Genomic DNA, 16,900 nt, shown 5'->3' on the forward strand with positions numbered 1-16,900 from the left:
TTTCTGACTACACAATACACGATGAATGACTAAGATGTGGGGATTCCTAGGACTTTCACAAAGTGGATCTAGATGGGATCCAATTCCCTTCGAGAAAGATATGGAGAGAGAGAGAAAGGAAAAGGTTGGACATTTTTATTCCGACATTTAATAGAGAGTTAACGAAAATCTCACTTTTGGATCAAATTTGCTACCAATATTTATCACGATAATTAACATCTTAATTTTTTTTTGGGTTACCAGATGCTATCTTTCAAATACTTTATCACTAGGGGACCATTAATTCAATTTTGCCAAGTTATAAAATTAGTTTAATCTCAAATTTATGACTTTGTAAAAGTTTTATTGTATTTAATTTTAATCAGCTCAACATTATAACTTAATTTCTGGTCATTTTAGTCGTGAAAAATGCTAAGAGAGTCTCTCAAAGTGGGACTAGTCATGGACTTTTGGTCACCTTACAGTTTAATGTCAATTTTATAAAATATTAAGAAAAAAAATAAAGTGACAGGAATGTCTATTAAGAGTTTGAGTCTCCTTGGCATTTCTTTGTTTTTAAAAGTGTCTTTACTATCAATTAAGATAACCCTCATTGTCAACTTTTTTGCCACTTTTTTTCCAAATTTATCCTCACTTTTAAGACACACTCTTGACAAAAAGGAGAGCAAAATTGTAATTTTGTATTTTTTTTGACAAAATGACAATCATATCCCTATTTTTCTATTTTACCCTCACTTTTGATATACAATATTTACATAAAGATGGCAAAATGATAATTATGAAATATTAAGAAAAATATGCCTTTATTAAGAGATCACATCATCATTGTCTCATACTCTTTTTAGAAATTTGATGTTTTTTGGATAGTTTGAATGAATTGAAACGGTTGCGCTTGAGAAGAACGTAGATAAAATATGGACGGTTGTTCACACACACACAAAGTATGAACTCTTTGCTAGTAATCTATTAAAAAAATATGAACTCATGTTCCACATTTAAAACGCACAACCACCACACCTAACATATTTGATTCGATTGTCACAGCGACGTTATTGTTCTCGTGTCGCTCCTCCTGCGATTATCTCATCACATTTAATACTATTACAATTATATAATATTTTCAGATGATAAGATAGATTGTAGAGGAGAAGCACTTGAAACTTTGCGAGGAGCCGCGGTGATTTATCACCCCAAATTTTCAATGTCAATGGAGGCCACATTGTCCGCCGCGACGCCCACAACGGCAGCTCTCCTTGCCGCCTCCAAATCCCTCAACCGCCGACTCGCCAGGACCTTCCTCAGTCAACGCCTCCCCAGTCGTCTCCTTGCTCGCAGGCACCTCACTTCCCTTCACACCAACTACTACGGCTTTCAGACCCCTAAACCTAATCCTCTCTCTTCCTTGTCTCTGAGGAGTCTCTGCGTCGTTGATCCGCTCTTACGGCGCCGTTTAGAGTGTGTTGGTAGCTCCGCTGCTTCATTTGCCTCTGGTGGTGGAAATGGTGGCTTTGGCGGAGAGAGTGGCGGCAGCGGCGGTGACGGCGAGGGAGGTTCCGGCGGCGGCGATGCCAAGTCCAAGTTTGTTGCTGCTGGAGGCGATGAGGTTTCGGTGCTCTCCACTGATGTCATTATTCTCGATGTTGGAGTATGAATACACTATTATTAAACCCCTCTCTCTCTATCTCTCTCTCTCTCTCTCTCTCTCCCCCTCCCTCCCTCCTACTCAATCTGATTGATTGGTGATTTTCTTGGATAGGGAATGACATGTGGGGGATGTGCAGCCAGTGTGAAGCGAATTCTAGAAAATCAAGTAAGTTTAATTTCATTTTTCATCTTTAATTGACATGTATTTCGGTTGCTATCAAAGTTTCAAGTAAGTTTAATACCCGGCATATATGTGTGTATGTATATATGGCAGCCTCAGGTGTCGTCTGCGAGTGTAAATCTCACAACAGAGACGGCAATTGTGTGGCCTGTGTCCGAAGCGAAGGCTGCACCAAACTGGCAAAAGCAGCTAGGAGAGACACTTGCAAACCAATTGACCAGTTGCGGTTTCAAGTCTAACCTTCGTGGTAAGCATTTCACAATTGTTTCGCTTTCAGCATGTTACGATTATTTATTGTTCATATGAACGAATGAATTCCATGGTTCTCATTTGTTGGAAAGTTGTATGTTTGGTTAATCCTTGTAATGGCTAGTTTTTTTAATTTTCAAGGGCATTGCTAAAGTTTGCGGATTATTTTCTTCGAGTGTGTTTTCAGTGTTAGTTATACATGTTTAGGAAAAGTGTGATGAAATTATGTTGCTTTAGAGTCTGCTTAGACTAACATTGCATGAATCAGTGACAACATAACTTTTTTAGTAATTGAAAACACGAAAGTGTTAATCTTTAATGCTAGATGTTCTTGAAATTCTTGACACATTAACATAATGTTGATTAAGATTAACTTATATTGGCAGACATTTAGTGGCGATTGTCTGATGTTGGCTGTCAGAGTTTTGTTAACACATTAGTTGAGTGCGTAGGAGGACTAGGCTTTCATCTTTAGATTGCTGAGTTGCAAAATGAGACCAGCTAGGAGTAAGTGGAAACTGGATTCATCAGGGGTTCTCCTTTAAGAAATTTTAAAATTTTCTGTCTAACAAACAATCACTTCCTGAGTTCCGGTCTACTTAAATTATTTGGAAATCTAATGGTCCTACCAAGTTTCATGTTTTGGTTTGGATCGTAGTTCATGGAAGGGAAAATACTTGTGCTTTGGTACCAAGAAGATCACTTTTTTGCTCGTCTCCTCGTTGGTGTATTTTGTGCAACAAAGAGGAAGTACTTGGAAATCATTCGTTTCCACATTGTCCATATGCATTGAGATTGGTGACAGTGAGTTAGGGTGGGGAAGCAAGAGTTCATTGGGTTATTCCTCAGTCACCTTCACACATTTTTGTGAAAAGGGTATGCTTTGGTGGTGGAAAAAAGGCAAGAATTTGTGGAGTTGCATTGTGTTAGCTTTCTTTTGGGTAATTTGGTTGGCAAGAAATAGAAGATCTTTGAGAACTATAGTGGGGATGTAAAAGAAAACTCTTCAGTCAGGTTCTGAGCATCATTTTAGGCTTCTGTTTCTCTAGCTTTTAGTGATCTATCATTTTCTATAATTTTATCAGATTGGGTAGTTGCTGTAGGGTAGCTTTTCAAGTTGTAATGCAATGTGTGTGAGTATTTTGGTTCTGTTTTTGAGGATTGTATCAGTTTGTTGGTGGACCTCGGGTCAACTTTGGTTTTTTATTATGCTTTTGTTCTTTAATGAAATTTTGGTTCTGACAGCGAAAAGGGTGCAAAAAGAAAAACAAAGTCAGACATAAGAGAATGAGAAGGATCGATCTTGCTTGAAAGGGTTTCTTTTCTGTCTCTGTTTGATTTCAAACCCAGAAGGCTCTTTCTCTTTTCTTGGTACTCAAGCACGCCCCTTTTACATCTAAAAAAATTGTAATGCTGCGGAATTTGCTATATCCTTTTGAGAAGTGGAGGATCGAAGTTTCGTAAACTTTGGGTTGTACTGTTGTCATAATATTACAATTGCTGTGGAAGGTTGAAATTGTTTCAGCTGCTATCCATCCACAAAACAAGTTCCACAGAAACTGAGTGGGGGTAGGTTTTGTGCTGCTTTAGAAATGACGATAGTATTCATAGCGGTTTACTGGGTCAGCTGAATACAAAAGACTATTATCTATTTAGTCCTTCGAGTGTTGTTTCTTTACTTGTGGTTGTCCAATTAGAACCCCATAGCTTTAAAATAAGAGTATACATTTCACCAGCTTAGGATTTCCAAATGATTTATGTGAAGCTTTCTGGGTTTAGTGGCAGGTGAGGGAGCTACGGAAGGAGATATATCACCATAAAAGTGCAAACAATTTCTTGTCAGGCTGAACCATAATAGTTTATGGTATGTCCTCAAACTGTTGGATTTAATTTCAGTGGTGTGTATGTACGCATAATGTCTTACATCTCTCCACTTTATCAGATGCAACAAAAGAGGATTGAAAATCGTTATTGATTCAGAACTACTTGCTTCTTTAGGTAGTCTCAACCAGCAGCTCAATTTGGTGGATAAGTTTGAGCAGCATTTCTATTATGGAGCACCTATTTGGTTTTGGAGGATTTTCGATTCCACTTCTACTCTCCGAGATTAGCAATTCCTTGGTTGTCATTAGGAAATCGAGGACTCCTGTCTTTCTAGAAGTTGGCTGTATTCTATGCATAAGATATTTGAGAATTAGACTGATCGTTTGCCCATAGGCATTGCTAGTGTTCGTATATGCTTATCTACAATTATGGAAAGCATTCTATATTTTCTCTTCTGTTTTTGTAATCTGTACTTCGTGGTAGAGGTGTCGCTATTTACAAAGACTAAATTTCTGTTGATGTAAGCATCCTTCAAACCAAGGAATAAATTACGCCCTATTTGATTTGGCCTTGTATTTCTTATTCCTTGTTTCTGTTATTTGTTTTACTAGGTCGGAGTGAATTCAGATCTTTTCTTATATTCTTATCTATTCCAGTTGTCCTACATCAAGAGGCAAAGTAAATTAGATAATTTGCTGGTTCTTTCTTCTTCAAGAAAGCTATTTTAAAGAGAGCATATAATAAAAGAAAGTAAAGGAAAGTAGTTATACAAGCCTAAAAGTCGGCTCACTACAAATTTATAACTAATGACACAAATGAACAACTAAGAGGTATGTACAGTTGAAGGATAGTCTTTACAAGGGGGGATGTTGGGTTTTATGGCTCAAAATTAGGATGATGCAAAAATTAGGTTTGTGTTACCTATTTGGTTTTGGTGTCCTATTTGGGTTTGGATTTTGACTTCTTACGTGGTTTCCTTGGTGGAGAGATTTTGTTAATTACCTATTTGATTAGGATTTGTATTTACTTCCTATTAGGATTCTTATTATAACCTAAGTTCTATGCACTATAAATAAGACCTTAGGGTTAGTGTATTTTGTGTGGCAATTTGGTGGGAGTCAATTTGTGGGATTTGGGTTGTGAGAGTTTAAACACTCTTTTGTAATCTCTGTTTGTTTAGTGAAATTCCTTGATGTTGATATTGGTACTTTGTTAGAATTCGCTTCCGTTTGCGCATGAAAGTACAACAAGTGGTATCAGAGCCCAGGTTTCGGCTTGGGCTTTGCTTGGTAGTCACTATGAAGCCTTCTGTGTCTTCGGTGAAAGTTGATATTGAAAAATTCGACGGCAATGACTTTGGTATTTGGCAATTGAAGATGCGTGTTTTGTTAGTTCAACAAGGGCTCTTAAAAACGCTAAACGGTGTGAAGGCTTTGCCGAATTCGTGGACTGATGAAGAAAAAGAAGATGTTATGGAGCGGGCACTTGGAGCAATCCTGCTGACTTTATCGAATGAAGTCTTGCGTGAAGTTGGTAGCATCAAATATGAGCTGGAATTGTTGTTAAAATTGGAGAGCTTGTATATGACCAAATCATTGGCTAAACGGTTGTATTTGAAGAAAAGTTTGCATACTTTTCGTATGGATGAAGGTACGTCAATTCATAAGCATGATGATGAATTCAATAAACTTATGATGGATTTGAAAAGTTTGGACGACCAAATTAGTGATGAGGATTATGCAATAACTTTTTTGTGTTCTTTGTCTCCTTCGTATGAACACTTTGTCGATACCATTGCTATTTGGTAGACAAAGCCTTAGTTTGGAAGATGTTAAAGTCGCTTTGAATTCTAAAGAGCTAAAGAATAAAGTGTCTGACACACAAGATGGAGCTTTGGTAGTTCAAGGAAGAAATAAGGAAAGGAGCAAACTTGGAAAGAACACTTGTAGCTATTGTTATAAGGAAGGTCATTGGAAAGTAGATTGCCCTAAACTCAAGGGCAAAAAGAAGCCGTTTGATAAGTCTTTTGCTAGTGTTGCAAACATTGTAGAAGATCTTTGTTCTGAACTCCTCTAAAGGTTATGTGAGGAGGTGGAGCTTGGTACTCAACCCTTTGGGTGGAGTGCAATTCGCACTTTTGTTTGTATGTTCAAGCTTTTGCTTGGATTTTGTTTCGTATTTGTTAGTTTTTGTAATGGAATTTGTTGGAGAAGGCGTTGGAGGAAATTTCAAGTTTGAAGACTTTTGGTTTTTTGATTCTAAGTGGAGATCAGTTTCAAAAGAATTTGGTGCACATTTGCGTTTGTATTTTGGTATCCCAAATTTGATGTGTGTATGTGATTTGGAAGTTTGCTAATTTCTCGCTGAGGTGGAGATTGTTGGTGTTACCTGTTTGGTTTTGGTGTCCTATTTGGGTTTGGATTTTGACTTCTTAGTTGGTTTCCTTGGTGGAGAGATTTTGTTAATTACCTATGTTATTAGGATTTGTATTTACTTCCTCTTAGGATTCTTATTGTAACCTAAGTCCTATGCACTATAAATAAGACCTTAGGGTTAGTGTATTTTGTGTGGCAATTTGGTGAGGGTCAATTTGTGGGATTTGGGTTGTGAGAGCTTAAACACTTTTGTAATCTCTGTTTGTTTAGTGAAATTCCTTGACGTTGATATTGGTACTTTGTTAGAATTCACTTCCGTTTGCGCATAAAAGTACAACAGATGTTACCTTGATACAATCAGTTTTGAGCAGCAATCCTACTTCACGTGGAAAGTAAATAAAGCGTTAGATAAATGGTCAGTGGCTTTTCCAGTTGATTCCTGGTTCCTTCATTAGGAGCATATACAAATTGTATTGTCAAGGGCGATCGTTTGAGGATCTTCCTTATGGTACCCTTGGAAATACATCTCTCCAAGGCTTATCTCTTTGTCAAAGTGTTTGGCACAGAAATGGGGCTGTTCTTACTCGTCTTTATTAGTTTTCTTCAAGTCATAATACAGTGAAGTACAAGTTCTGAACTAAAGTACAAGATCTTGTTGGTAGGCAGTTCATGCTGAAATAAAAATTACAAGACACTTCAAAAAGGAGTTTCCAGGTGTAGTGCATGATGTGCCTAGAAACTCCTATTCCTTGCCGACCTAAATTGCTGGATAAACCAAAAAGGGTGTTACTCTTTGGCATCATGCAGTTCTGCCTTCCATTCCGACGATGTAGTTTTAGAGGAAGAGAATAATTTTCATCTATCGAGAAAACAAGATGGTTTTTGTTTAGGTACACTGTTAGATAGTTTTCCACTCTTTGGCTGTTACCCATCCCTGCTTGGTAAGCTGTTCTTGTGTCTCTACCTAGATGTTTGCATCTCCAATCTGTTTTTCCATGGAAGTTCTTTGTTCGTAAATTGAAAGGGAACAGATGACTCTCTTGAAAAGAATATTGGCAATGGAAAATGAATGTCATCCCTTTGTATTTTTTATTTTCTTCAGTGCTTCAAATATATGATCTTGTTTTTGTTGTTTGGTGTGAACAACACTGTCCATTATGCACCATCTATTTGTGAACCTGGAAATTTTAGTCTATTGTGGCAAATAGATTCTATCAATCTGTTAGGTTTTGCTTTGTGTGATGAAGACGTGTTTTCTTTCCTAGATTCACATTTTGATTGGAAATACTGGATACTTACCAAATTCAAGACCCCAAACATACATTCTTGTAAGATATGGCTCTTCATGTCAGTCATCTTTAATCTCCATCATGGCAAGAGGACTTGATTATTATCCCAATGTACTAATTTGATTCTGTGTATTTGACAAAAAAAAAAAAAAAAAATGATTCTGTGTAGTGGTTGAACTAATTTGTTATTCTTGTGTGCAGATTCAGGACGAGACAATTTTCTCAAAGTTTTTGAAAGGAAAATGGAAGAAAAGCGTAAACGCCTAAAAGAAAGTGGTAGACATCTTTAAGTAGTGAGCATCTGTAGTTTACTTGTTATATTTTTAAAGTGTGTCTAAACTTCTTGTAAACTACATCAAGGCTTCATGTCGTTAAGCACTTATGATTAATATGCATACACCGTGCAGCTAATTTTTGCCTTTTCTTTTGTTAGGAAATGAGCTTGCATTCTCTTGGGCTCTGTGTGCTGTCTGCCTAGTTGGCCATGCATCTCATTTCTTTGGGGCTAAGGCACCATGGATCCATGCGCTTCATTCGACAGGATTCCATTTGTCCTTATGTCTATTTACATTGCTTGGTCCTGGGCGTCGACTTATCTTTGATGGTTTGAGGAGTCTTGTTAAAGGGGCTCCAAACATGAATACTTTGGTTGGTCTAGGGGCCTTATCATCATTTACTGTCAGTTCATTAGCTGCCTTTATACCAAAACTGGTTAGTGCTGGTCTTTCTTGTTATATTTTTTGGGTTCCAGATCTAGTCGGATCTGCAACATTTAATTTCTATTGGTGGATGGGTAAGGATCCTCTGTTATAAGTTGACTGGCTTGATACATATATTATTGTCATGTGTTTTGAATAGTCAAAACTGTTTTATGTCAATACCAAGAATTTTGGTCTGTTCACCGTTTAATGGAACAAAGATTCTTATTTAAGATTGCCTGTTATTCTCTAATGGTAGCATCCACCTGCAGCGTAAATCCGTGTTTGTAAACTCATTACAAATGTTTCATTGCTGATCTTTGCAAGGTGTAGCCTAGAAAGTAACTGAATGTGTAGAAGGGGATTACATATGTTTATCTCTGTTCCCACATGCATTCTTGAGGAATAATCTTATGCTTTAACTGTTTAGGCTATCAAGTCAATTAGGCTCCAATTCCAACTAACTAGTTCTTTTAGTACATAATATCTGAAGTCATGTTGGTTCAACAGGTTAAAGTTTGGATGACCTGGCCCAAACACTTGGTTTTAGACTAATTACTCGCCCTATGTTTGTGTACGACCCAACAATGTCTATATTTCTGTTGTAAAAAAAGTAAATTTGCCCCTTTCCGTTGCCCTCCCTTTCTGCCTCCTTCTCTTTTTATAAACTCAAAGTTTGATAGACTTGGCTAAATTTGTATTTCACTTAAAATTATGCATATCCTTTTCCTTAACACATGCACACACACACACACACACACACACACACAAAAAAAAAAAAAAAAAAAAAAAAAAAAAAAAAAAAGGGAACTTATGTCTCTTAATAAAAAATTGTGCATTGTGCTTGCTAACTCCGTAGCCTTGTTCAATGGACCTTCTGGACGCAGGGCTGGAAGACTTTCTTCGAGGAACCAATTATGTTGATAGCATTCGTCTTGTTAGGGAGGAATCTTGAACAAAGAGCTAAAATCAAAGCAAGCAGTGATATGACTGAACTTCTTAGTATTGTACCGTCAAAAGCACGTCTTTTGGTCAATAACGGTGAACAAGAGTTGGAATCAGTAGTTGAAGTTTCTACTAACAGCCTCTCTGTTGGAGATAAAATTGTTGTACTACCTGGAGTAAGTATTACATCATCTTGCGTTTAGTATTTAATGTTTTTAATCATCTCAGCCCTACTTGGAGGAAGTAAGCATGATACAATCTTGCTTTTGCTATTTGATGTTCTGTACCCACTACCACCTCTACATGACTATATCAGTTATACTCTTATTTGATTTGTCCTTTGCTAAATTTGGTATTTTCTGTTGGATGCCACTTTTATTTTGTGGATCGTTAGTCTCCCAGCTTCTGATGCAAAGGATAAAATAGTTGTGAATTATATATCCTTTTAAAATTCCGAACTGTGGCATGCAGTTATAGTTTCCTTTTTGCATTGCTTTAGGACCGTGTTCCAGTAGATGGAATTGTTAAAGCTGGTAGGAGTATCATTGATGAGTCAAGTTTTACAGGAGAGCCGTTGCCTGTAACCAAACTACCTGGGGTATGTTGTTGCTTATTATGAGCATGTGCCTTTTTCCCCTATCTTCTATGCACATATTTAAATTCACTTAGGTAATTATAAAAGCTACCTTGATATGAGGTTATCACAATGTTGGAGAATTTTATCTTTATGCTAGAGTCAAGTTGCCGCCGGAAGCATAAATCTCAATGGCACTCTTACAGTTGAAGTACAGAGACCAGGTGGTGAGACTGCTATGGCAGACATTGTTCGCTTGGTAGAAGAAGCACAGAGTAGGGAAGCTCCTGTACAGCGCTTGGCCGACAAGGTTATCCATTCTTTCTTACAGTAGTTGGACAGAGTATTTTACAGTTGCAATTTTGCAGTAGAGATATCCAAAATAAGGTATTGTTATAAAACTAGCATATTGTATAGGGGTGCACAGGGGTTGGCTTGGGTTGGTGTTGGCCCCAAAGTGTGCCTTGAACCGACATAGTTGGATATAGGTTAGATACACTTGTCAGTTGGTATTCCAATAACTTTTATCTTCTTCTAATTCAATGTATGGCTTACTAGTGTTTGTCTTTCGTGTGTGTATATATATATATATATTTGTGTTCTCTTATTTGTTTTTATTATATTCTTTTTCTTGTTGCAGAGCCAAAAAATTGAATCAAGTATAACCAAGTAACTTACATGCTTAGCATTGTGGTAATATAATTTGTTGATCGCACTTACTAGAATGGTGCTCATCTTTTGATTTCTTTGGTTTCACCAGGTGTCTGGACATTTTACATATGGAGTAATGACACTCTCTGCTGCTACATTTCTATTTTGGAGCTTGATTGGTGGTCATATTTTACCTGCTGCTTTTCACGGAGGAAATTCAGTTTCGTTAGCATTGCAACTCTCTTGCAGTGTACTGGTATGAATTAGAGGTTTATGATTTATCTCGCTTAAAATTTTGAAAGGGACCCTGATTCTTGAATGCCATGAAGGGCATCATATATTAAAAAAAAAAAAAAAAAAAAAAAAAAAAAAAAAAAAAAAAAAAAAACAAGATAGGTACTATTTGCAATTTTACTTTTCGTAAGTGTAAAATAGCCTTTGGTGAAGCTCTGTTTTTGTGATTGCAGGTTGTTGCTTGTCCATGTGCTCTTGGGCTAGCCACACCTACAGCTGTGCTGGTAATCTCGTTGCAAACTCTAATCACTGCCACACAACTTTTCTTATTTGAAAAAAATAAAAAATAAAAAACTGTTTCGGCCATTACCAACTTAGAAATGATTTGTGCTTATTAGACCTTAAATTTTTATTTCTGTTGTGTTTGTAATAGAATGGTTTAAACTTTAACCAATTCAAGATTTTGATTGCAACACTTTTAAGGGCTCAGATTTCGAATCCAACTCTTTCTGTTTTATGTTTGAATTAGAACTATATATGATTCCATAAAATGATAAATAGAACAGGAGGGATATGCTAACTTGTGAACGCAATTTACTTTGCATTTAAGCAATTGAATTTTAAAGATACTACTCCCAACACCCAACCTCAGGTAAGGTAGGCACACACTATCTGAACAAAATCCTTACCTCCTTAAACTTGTTTGATAAGTTCTAAATTTGAATTTTCTTGCTTATGATATGTCAAATTTATCTTCAGTATTGAGTTCTTTCCAGGTTGGGACTTCGTTGGGAGCTAAAAGAGGACTACTTTTGCGTGGCGGTAGTATTTTAGAGAAGTTTTCAATGGTGAACACTGTAGTGTTTGATAAAACAGGGACTCTGACAGTGGGCAAACCTGTTGTGACTAAGATTGTGACTCCTGAACGTTCGAAAGTTACTGACTTAAAGTTGAGTCGTGAAAAGTCTTCATTCTCACATTACTGTTTCATTTAAGGATATTAAATTTATTTGAAGCTTTCCAGTGACATAGAAAAAGGGTTGCTTTAATTTTCCATGATATCAAAAGGATCTCATCGACCCTTACCAACTTATAGTCAGGGAATTCACAACTCTTAATTTCCTGTAGCCCAGGTCCTAAAAAAAATGCAAAAAAAATCAGGTGATGGTGTGGAACAAGTAAAATAAAATAACAAATATGTTCTTGAATCATACTAAAAAAATCTCTTTAATCAATACCTAAACCCTAAACAACTTCTCTGATAACTTAATTTTCTAAAAAGGTTTTGGAAGGACTGTGCTAAACATGTTGACGCAATAACTTTGTGTTATATATTGGGTGCCTTTAAGCTTTGAATTTCTCCATTTTACAATAAGAAACATGTCTCGAAGGGAATTAACAAAAGTCAACAAGGAAACAGTTTACTGAAACTGTTCGTCCTGCATAGTTGAGCCGTGTCTTAGACTCTTAAGTCAGGTTGCTTCTAGATTGCAATCTAGCTACATGTGTTGATGAATGTGCTTAGGTGGTTTAGTGACTTGTGGATTACCAATTCTTTCCTTGATTGGAAAACTATCCAGTGGCTTTGCATGCTGAATCATATCTGTATCTAGGTACAGTGCATTTGTTTGATCTGTTTCACATTTTACCTGTACTACTAAATTTGTGTCTTCTGCGACAATTTTTGCAGTTTTGAGGATCCAAATGAATTTTCATGCATGATTTGTTTTTGGGATTTGAAATATTAGAGGCACAACTCGAACAAATAACTCATCTTTTTAGTGACTAGAAAGATAACCACGTATTACCCTGTACTAGAACACTATCTTTGTCTGAAAAAGTATAAGTCTTTACAGTTAGCTCAGATCCAGACTGTTTCCAATTCAGAGATTTTCTTACTAGGGTTTGCCACTAAGAAAAAAGATGGAGTGATTTTTTTTTTTCTTTTAACAGAGAAAAGATAAACCATACTTGGTCAGAAGTTGATGTTCTGAAGTTTGCTGCTGGAGTAGAATCGAATACAGTTCATCCTGTTGCAAAAGCTATTGTGGAAGCTAGTCAGGCTCTTAATTGTCAGAATATGAAGGTTCCTTCTTCTCAAGATTTCTAAATTTGCTTCTTATGGATCATTTTATCTTTAACTTAACTGAATATATCTGGTTCCATAGACAGTTGATGTGGATTTTGAGTGTTTTGCAAAATAATTTTCTGGAGTGCATTCCATACGGGATTTAATACAAGTCAAAGTTTCTTAAGAAGTGAACCTTATGCTTTTTTTTCTCCTTGATGATTGCATATCGGGGTTCTTTGTCGTCGTTTCAAGTTTCTATTATATTCACAAAAACCCACTGTGCTATTCTCCTTTGGATGGATCGGAATGCAAGTTATGCCGAGTGAGGTGTTGCTTGTGGTTGTTTCTATTTACAGGTTATATTTTCTCCAAGTAATGGATTTTATTTGGGACAACTAGATATTGTATCTGTTTGGGAATCTTTGGTCTAAGCACTTTAAGGATGTCCCCTTAGTGTGCTTTTGTCTTAACTGGGCTGGATTTTTGTATAGAGTGGTGCTGGAGTTCTGCATTTAATTTCTCCCCTATATGAGCATCAGCTCTTAAAGAAAAAGAAAGAATGCAGTTCCGTGAACAAATCCTTGGTGTTCTAGAAGAGGATCATATCATTAAGTGCATGCTTTAGCTGGATAAGGTTCTGAAAAAATCATGATGCACAGATTTAAACTGTGCACTTTATGACAGGTTGCAGATGGAACATTCTTGGAAGAACCTGGCTCTGGTGCTGTAGCAACTATTGAGAACAAAAAGGTTTCTGTTGGGACATTGGAATGGGTTCAAAGGTAATTACAGGGTATAATGGAATATAATAGTTTGTATCATTGCATGTTTGAATGTGAATTTGCTTCTTGTAAAGGTGTAATGCTGATAGGCATTGGCCCTGGACCATTGTTAAGGGAATTTAGAATCCTATTATTGAAAATTTAGATTCATATAGGACAACATAAAGAGAGTGCTGTCTATGATCACGATGAACTCTTTAGGATACAAATAACAATGTAAATGGAAGTAATGCTTGACAGATTCGACTTACAGGAGCACTAAACAGAAGCAGCTTAGAGAGACTAAGAAGATATAGAGGTACTTCAACAGATGCTCATTTTCTAAAGGTTTTTGGCATCAAAACGACTTTAAAAGAAAATCCTAGAGATTCACTAAAGATATGTAGAATCTTAGAGAACCTTTAGGGCTCATTTGGTGTTAGGGAATTGAAGGTATATTGAAGGCAACCAATGGCGCATGTTTTGTTAAATTTAGGGATCTCAATTAACAGATTTTTGGTTCATGGACCAATTCTCAATTTTATTCTTGATTGTTTGCCGCAGTCTTGAATGACCCCAGAAGATCGATTGACTGTTTTGCTTACGATGGAAATTAATTTTGGGAACCAAAGGCTTAGTTGTTTTCATCTTCCAAATAAGATCTCTTCTGTTATTTTTTTCCTTCTTAATATGACTTAAATAATTTAATCTTGGATCATGTATTGAGGTCCCATTGAAAAACTAAATATATGCAGGCATGGAGTTACTGAGAATCCATTTGAAGAAGTAGAAGCCCATACAAGTCAATCTATTGTATATGTTGGCATTGATAGTATTCTTGCCGGTCTCATTTATTTTGAGGATCAGATAAGGGAAGATGCTGGACAAGTTGTTAAATCTTTATCTAAGCAAGGGATCGATGTATACATGCTATCTGGGGACAAAAGAAATAATGCGGAGTACGTCGCGTCTGCTGTTGGTATTCCGAAAGAGAAGGTAAGGAGTTCTTAATTACTTATTTCTTTGATGGGAAACAAAAATTTTATCAATTTGGAAAAATGTAAAAAATAGTGAAACAACTTCAAGCAGAACACCAAAAGCTTGTCCTCTGTCTTTTATTTTAATTTATTTTTTGAAATGAAACAGATTTTTAATAATATCATAAACTATACAACTTTTGGATAAGGTATCCACAATCTGTATATCGAGCCTATAATACAAAAACCTCAAGACTTGAAACCTAAACTTAATCACAGCTGCTAACGCATCCGTCATTATAGAAGGGTGAGAATACTCAATCCCTAAACTCATTTGAAACTGATGCCCAAGTAGCTGCCCGGTATCTAACTCGATCCCAGATTTTTTTTCTCTATCGAATTCAATTGTATAGCCTATGCTGCGGGTTGCAGGTGATGTCTGGTGTTAAACCGACGGAAAAGAAGAAGTTCATCATGGAACTTCAGAAGGATCAGAACATTGTAGCAATGGTTGGTGATGGAATTAATGATGCTGCAGCATTGGCTTCATCACATGTTGGAATTGCCATGGGTGGTGGTGTTGGAGCTGCTAGTGAGGTGTCTTCTATTGTGCTATTGGGCAACAGACTTTCACAGGTAATTTTCTTAAAAATATAACATTGTAGTACGATTATTTGCACAATCACCTTCCGGGTTGTTTTTGAAAGCACAAATAGGTGTCAGATTCTGCAGTGTTATTTTTGGAAACCAGACTGTAGAGGATTACATGCTGTCGTGTAGCAAAATTTGCTTTTAGACTTTTACCATCAACAAGTATGAATAAATAATTGAAGAATGCAGCGCAAATCTTTTCACCGTCTACAAAAGATTATTTGAAAAATATGCATAATGTTGAGTGCTGGAGCACTGATGGAAAAATTTGTTATCTTTCTTTTCATATAATAAGCACTGTTGTGTAGGATATTTGATCTTCATAATGTCCTGCAGTTACTTGATGCATTGGAGCTGAGTAGGCTAACTATGAAGACTGTGAAGCAAAATCTGTGGTGGGCTTTTGCATACAATATTGTAAGTCCTTGTATGGATTAAGAATAGCCCGATACTCTGTTTATTCCTGGTGTTTCGTTCTGCTGAATGTACAGGAATTAGAGCCTGTTAATATCACAAGCTTATTACGAAGCTTATTTAGAAGCAATACCCGGTCTTATGCTACTAGAATTTTACAGGTAGGACTTCCAATTGCTGCTGGAGTGTTGCTTCCAGTAACTGGGACCATTCTGACGCCGTCAATTGCTGGAGGCCTCATGGGCTTGAGTTCTGTAGGGGTTATGGCAAATTCATTGTTTCTGAGATACAAGTTCTCTAAACAGGAACAAAAATATAGTGGATCTGCTCGCTCCGAAACTAATGAGGAATCTGATCTTCTCATCGACGTAAGTGCAGAAGAAGAGCATCCTCCTCCTGATGGTAAATGGAAAGAATAATACAGCCAACAAAAAGATCGGCTTCTGCGAGTTCTGCCACTAGATGTGGAGGAGCAGGGTCATAACTTGGCGTCAAATAAGGGTCCGAACCCTTTCATTTTTCAGAAAAAAGATTTTTGAAAGACGGGTCAACGACCAAACTCAATACTGCATAAGTGAATTTAGGAATCCACTGCAGAATTAGATAAAAGTTCAAATTTGAGTAGTGAAGGTATTTTTCTTGCAGTATGTTCTGGTGCAATGTCCGGATACGAGGTACGAGTTGAGTTCATGGTTTTGTTCGTGTTCGGAATTCGCTAGTAACCTATTGTAGCTATTCGATAGGGAGTCGATAGACATTATGATATTTCGGCTCGATTCATTCTGAACTTGTTTGAGAGTAATTTGGTCTGATCGTAAAATATTTACAATGATACATTTTATACATATTTATTTATTTATTTATTGTAAGCAATTATTTGTGTTTTATAGCAGTGATTATATATCTATGTGAAATGCATAAAAACGTGTATCAAAGCAATTGAATAAATGCTAAATTGCTAGCAGGTTGAATTGTTTTGAAATCATCCACAAGCACTCTGTTGCAAACTTCATTGCCCGAGAATGCCAGAACAACTCAACATGGGTGAAACCGTTACTACTTACATTAGTTATCATTTAATGGGTACTAATATTTATCTTTGTTAGGTCCCCGTTGGGGAAATGAAGTGAGATTGCTCGTGACCCTGCGTTTGTAACGGTTTATGAATCGACTAAATTTAGAGCCGAATTACATTTTCAAACGAATTTGAAACGAATCAAATCAATATATTGTACATTGTCTCCTTCCTATCGAATGTTACAGTAGGTTACTAGTGAATTCTCTACTTGAATTGAACTAAATTTAAAGCCGAATTACATTTTCAAACGAATTTAAAACGAATCAAATCAATGTATCGTACAT

The 16,900-nt window shown here is 36.6% G+C and overlaps 1 protein-coding gene across 1 annotated transcript; it reads left to right on the forward strand.

Annotated features, from left to right (window-relative positions):
- Positions 1-1,201: 1,201 nt before the first annotated feature.
- On the forward strand, positions 1,202-16,397 carry LOC125468236 (copper-transporting ATPase PAA1, chloroplastic-like). The gene is made up of 17 exons (XM_048568770.1): positions 1,202-1,645; positions 1,757-1,810; positions 1,919-2,072; positions 7,764-7,838; positions 7,996-8,273; positions 9,148-9,381; positions 9,705-9,803; positions 9,940-10,089; positions 10,540-10,686; positions 10,898-10,948; positions 11,441-11,613; positions 12,618-12,750; positions 13,420-13,517; positions 14,252-14,492; positions 14,906-15,109; positions 15,461-15,541; positions 15,700-16,397. The coding sequence occupies exons 1-17, from the start codon at positions 1,202-1,204 to the stop codon at positions 15,955-15,957; spliced, it is 2,874 nt and encodes a 957-aa protein (XP_048424727.1). The 3' UTR covers positions 15,958-16,397.
- The last annotated feature ends 503 nt before the right edge of the window (positions 16,398-16,900 follow it).

Source organism: the organism of the source record quoted next, unplaced genomic scaffold (assembly GCF_019419815.1).
Source record: "Pyrus x bretschneideri cultivar Hongxiangsu unplaced genomic scaffold, Pyrus_bretschneideri_v1 Contig49, whole genome shotgun sequence".
NCBI classification, from domain to species: domain Eukaryota; kingdom Viridiplantae; phylum Streptophyta; class Magnoliopsida; order Rosales; family Rosaceae; genus Pyrus; species Pyrus x bretschneideri.

Excerpts from the sequence above, each read along its gene's own strand:
- LOC125468236 (XM_048568770.1), top strand. The coding sequence starts at position 1,202 with ATGTCAATGGAGGCCACATTGTCCGCCGCGACGCCCACAACGGCAGCT. Across the intron at positions 1,811-1,918 it reads AGCGAATTCTAGAAAATCAA|CCTCAGGTGTCGTCTGCGAG; the intron begins GTAAGTTTAATT and ends TATATATGGCAG. Across the intron at positions 9,382-9,704 it reads AAATTGTTGTACTACCTGGA|GACCGTGTTCCAGTAGATGG; the intron begins GTAAGTATTACA and ends GCATTGCTTTAG.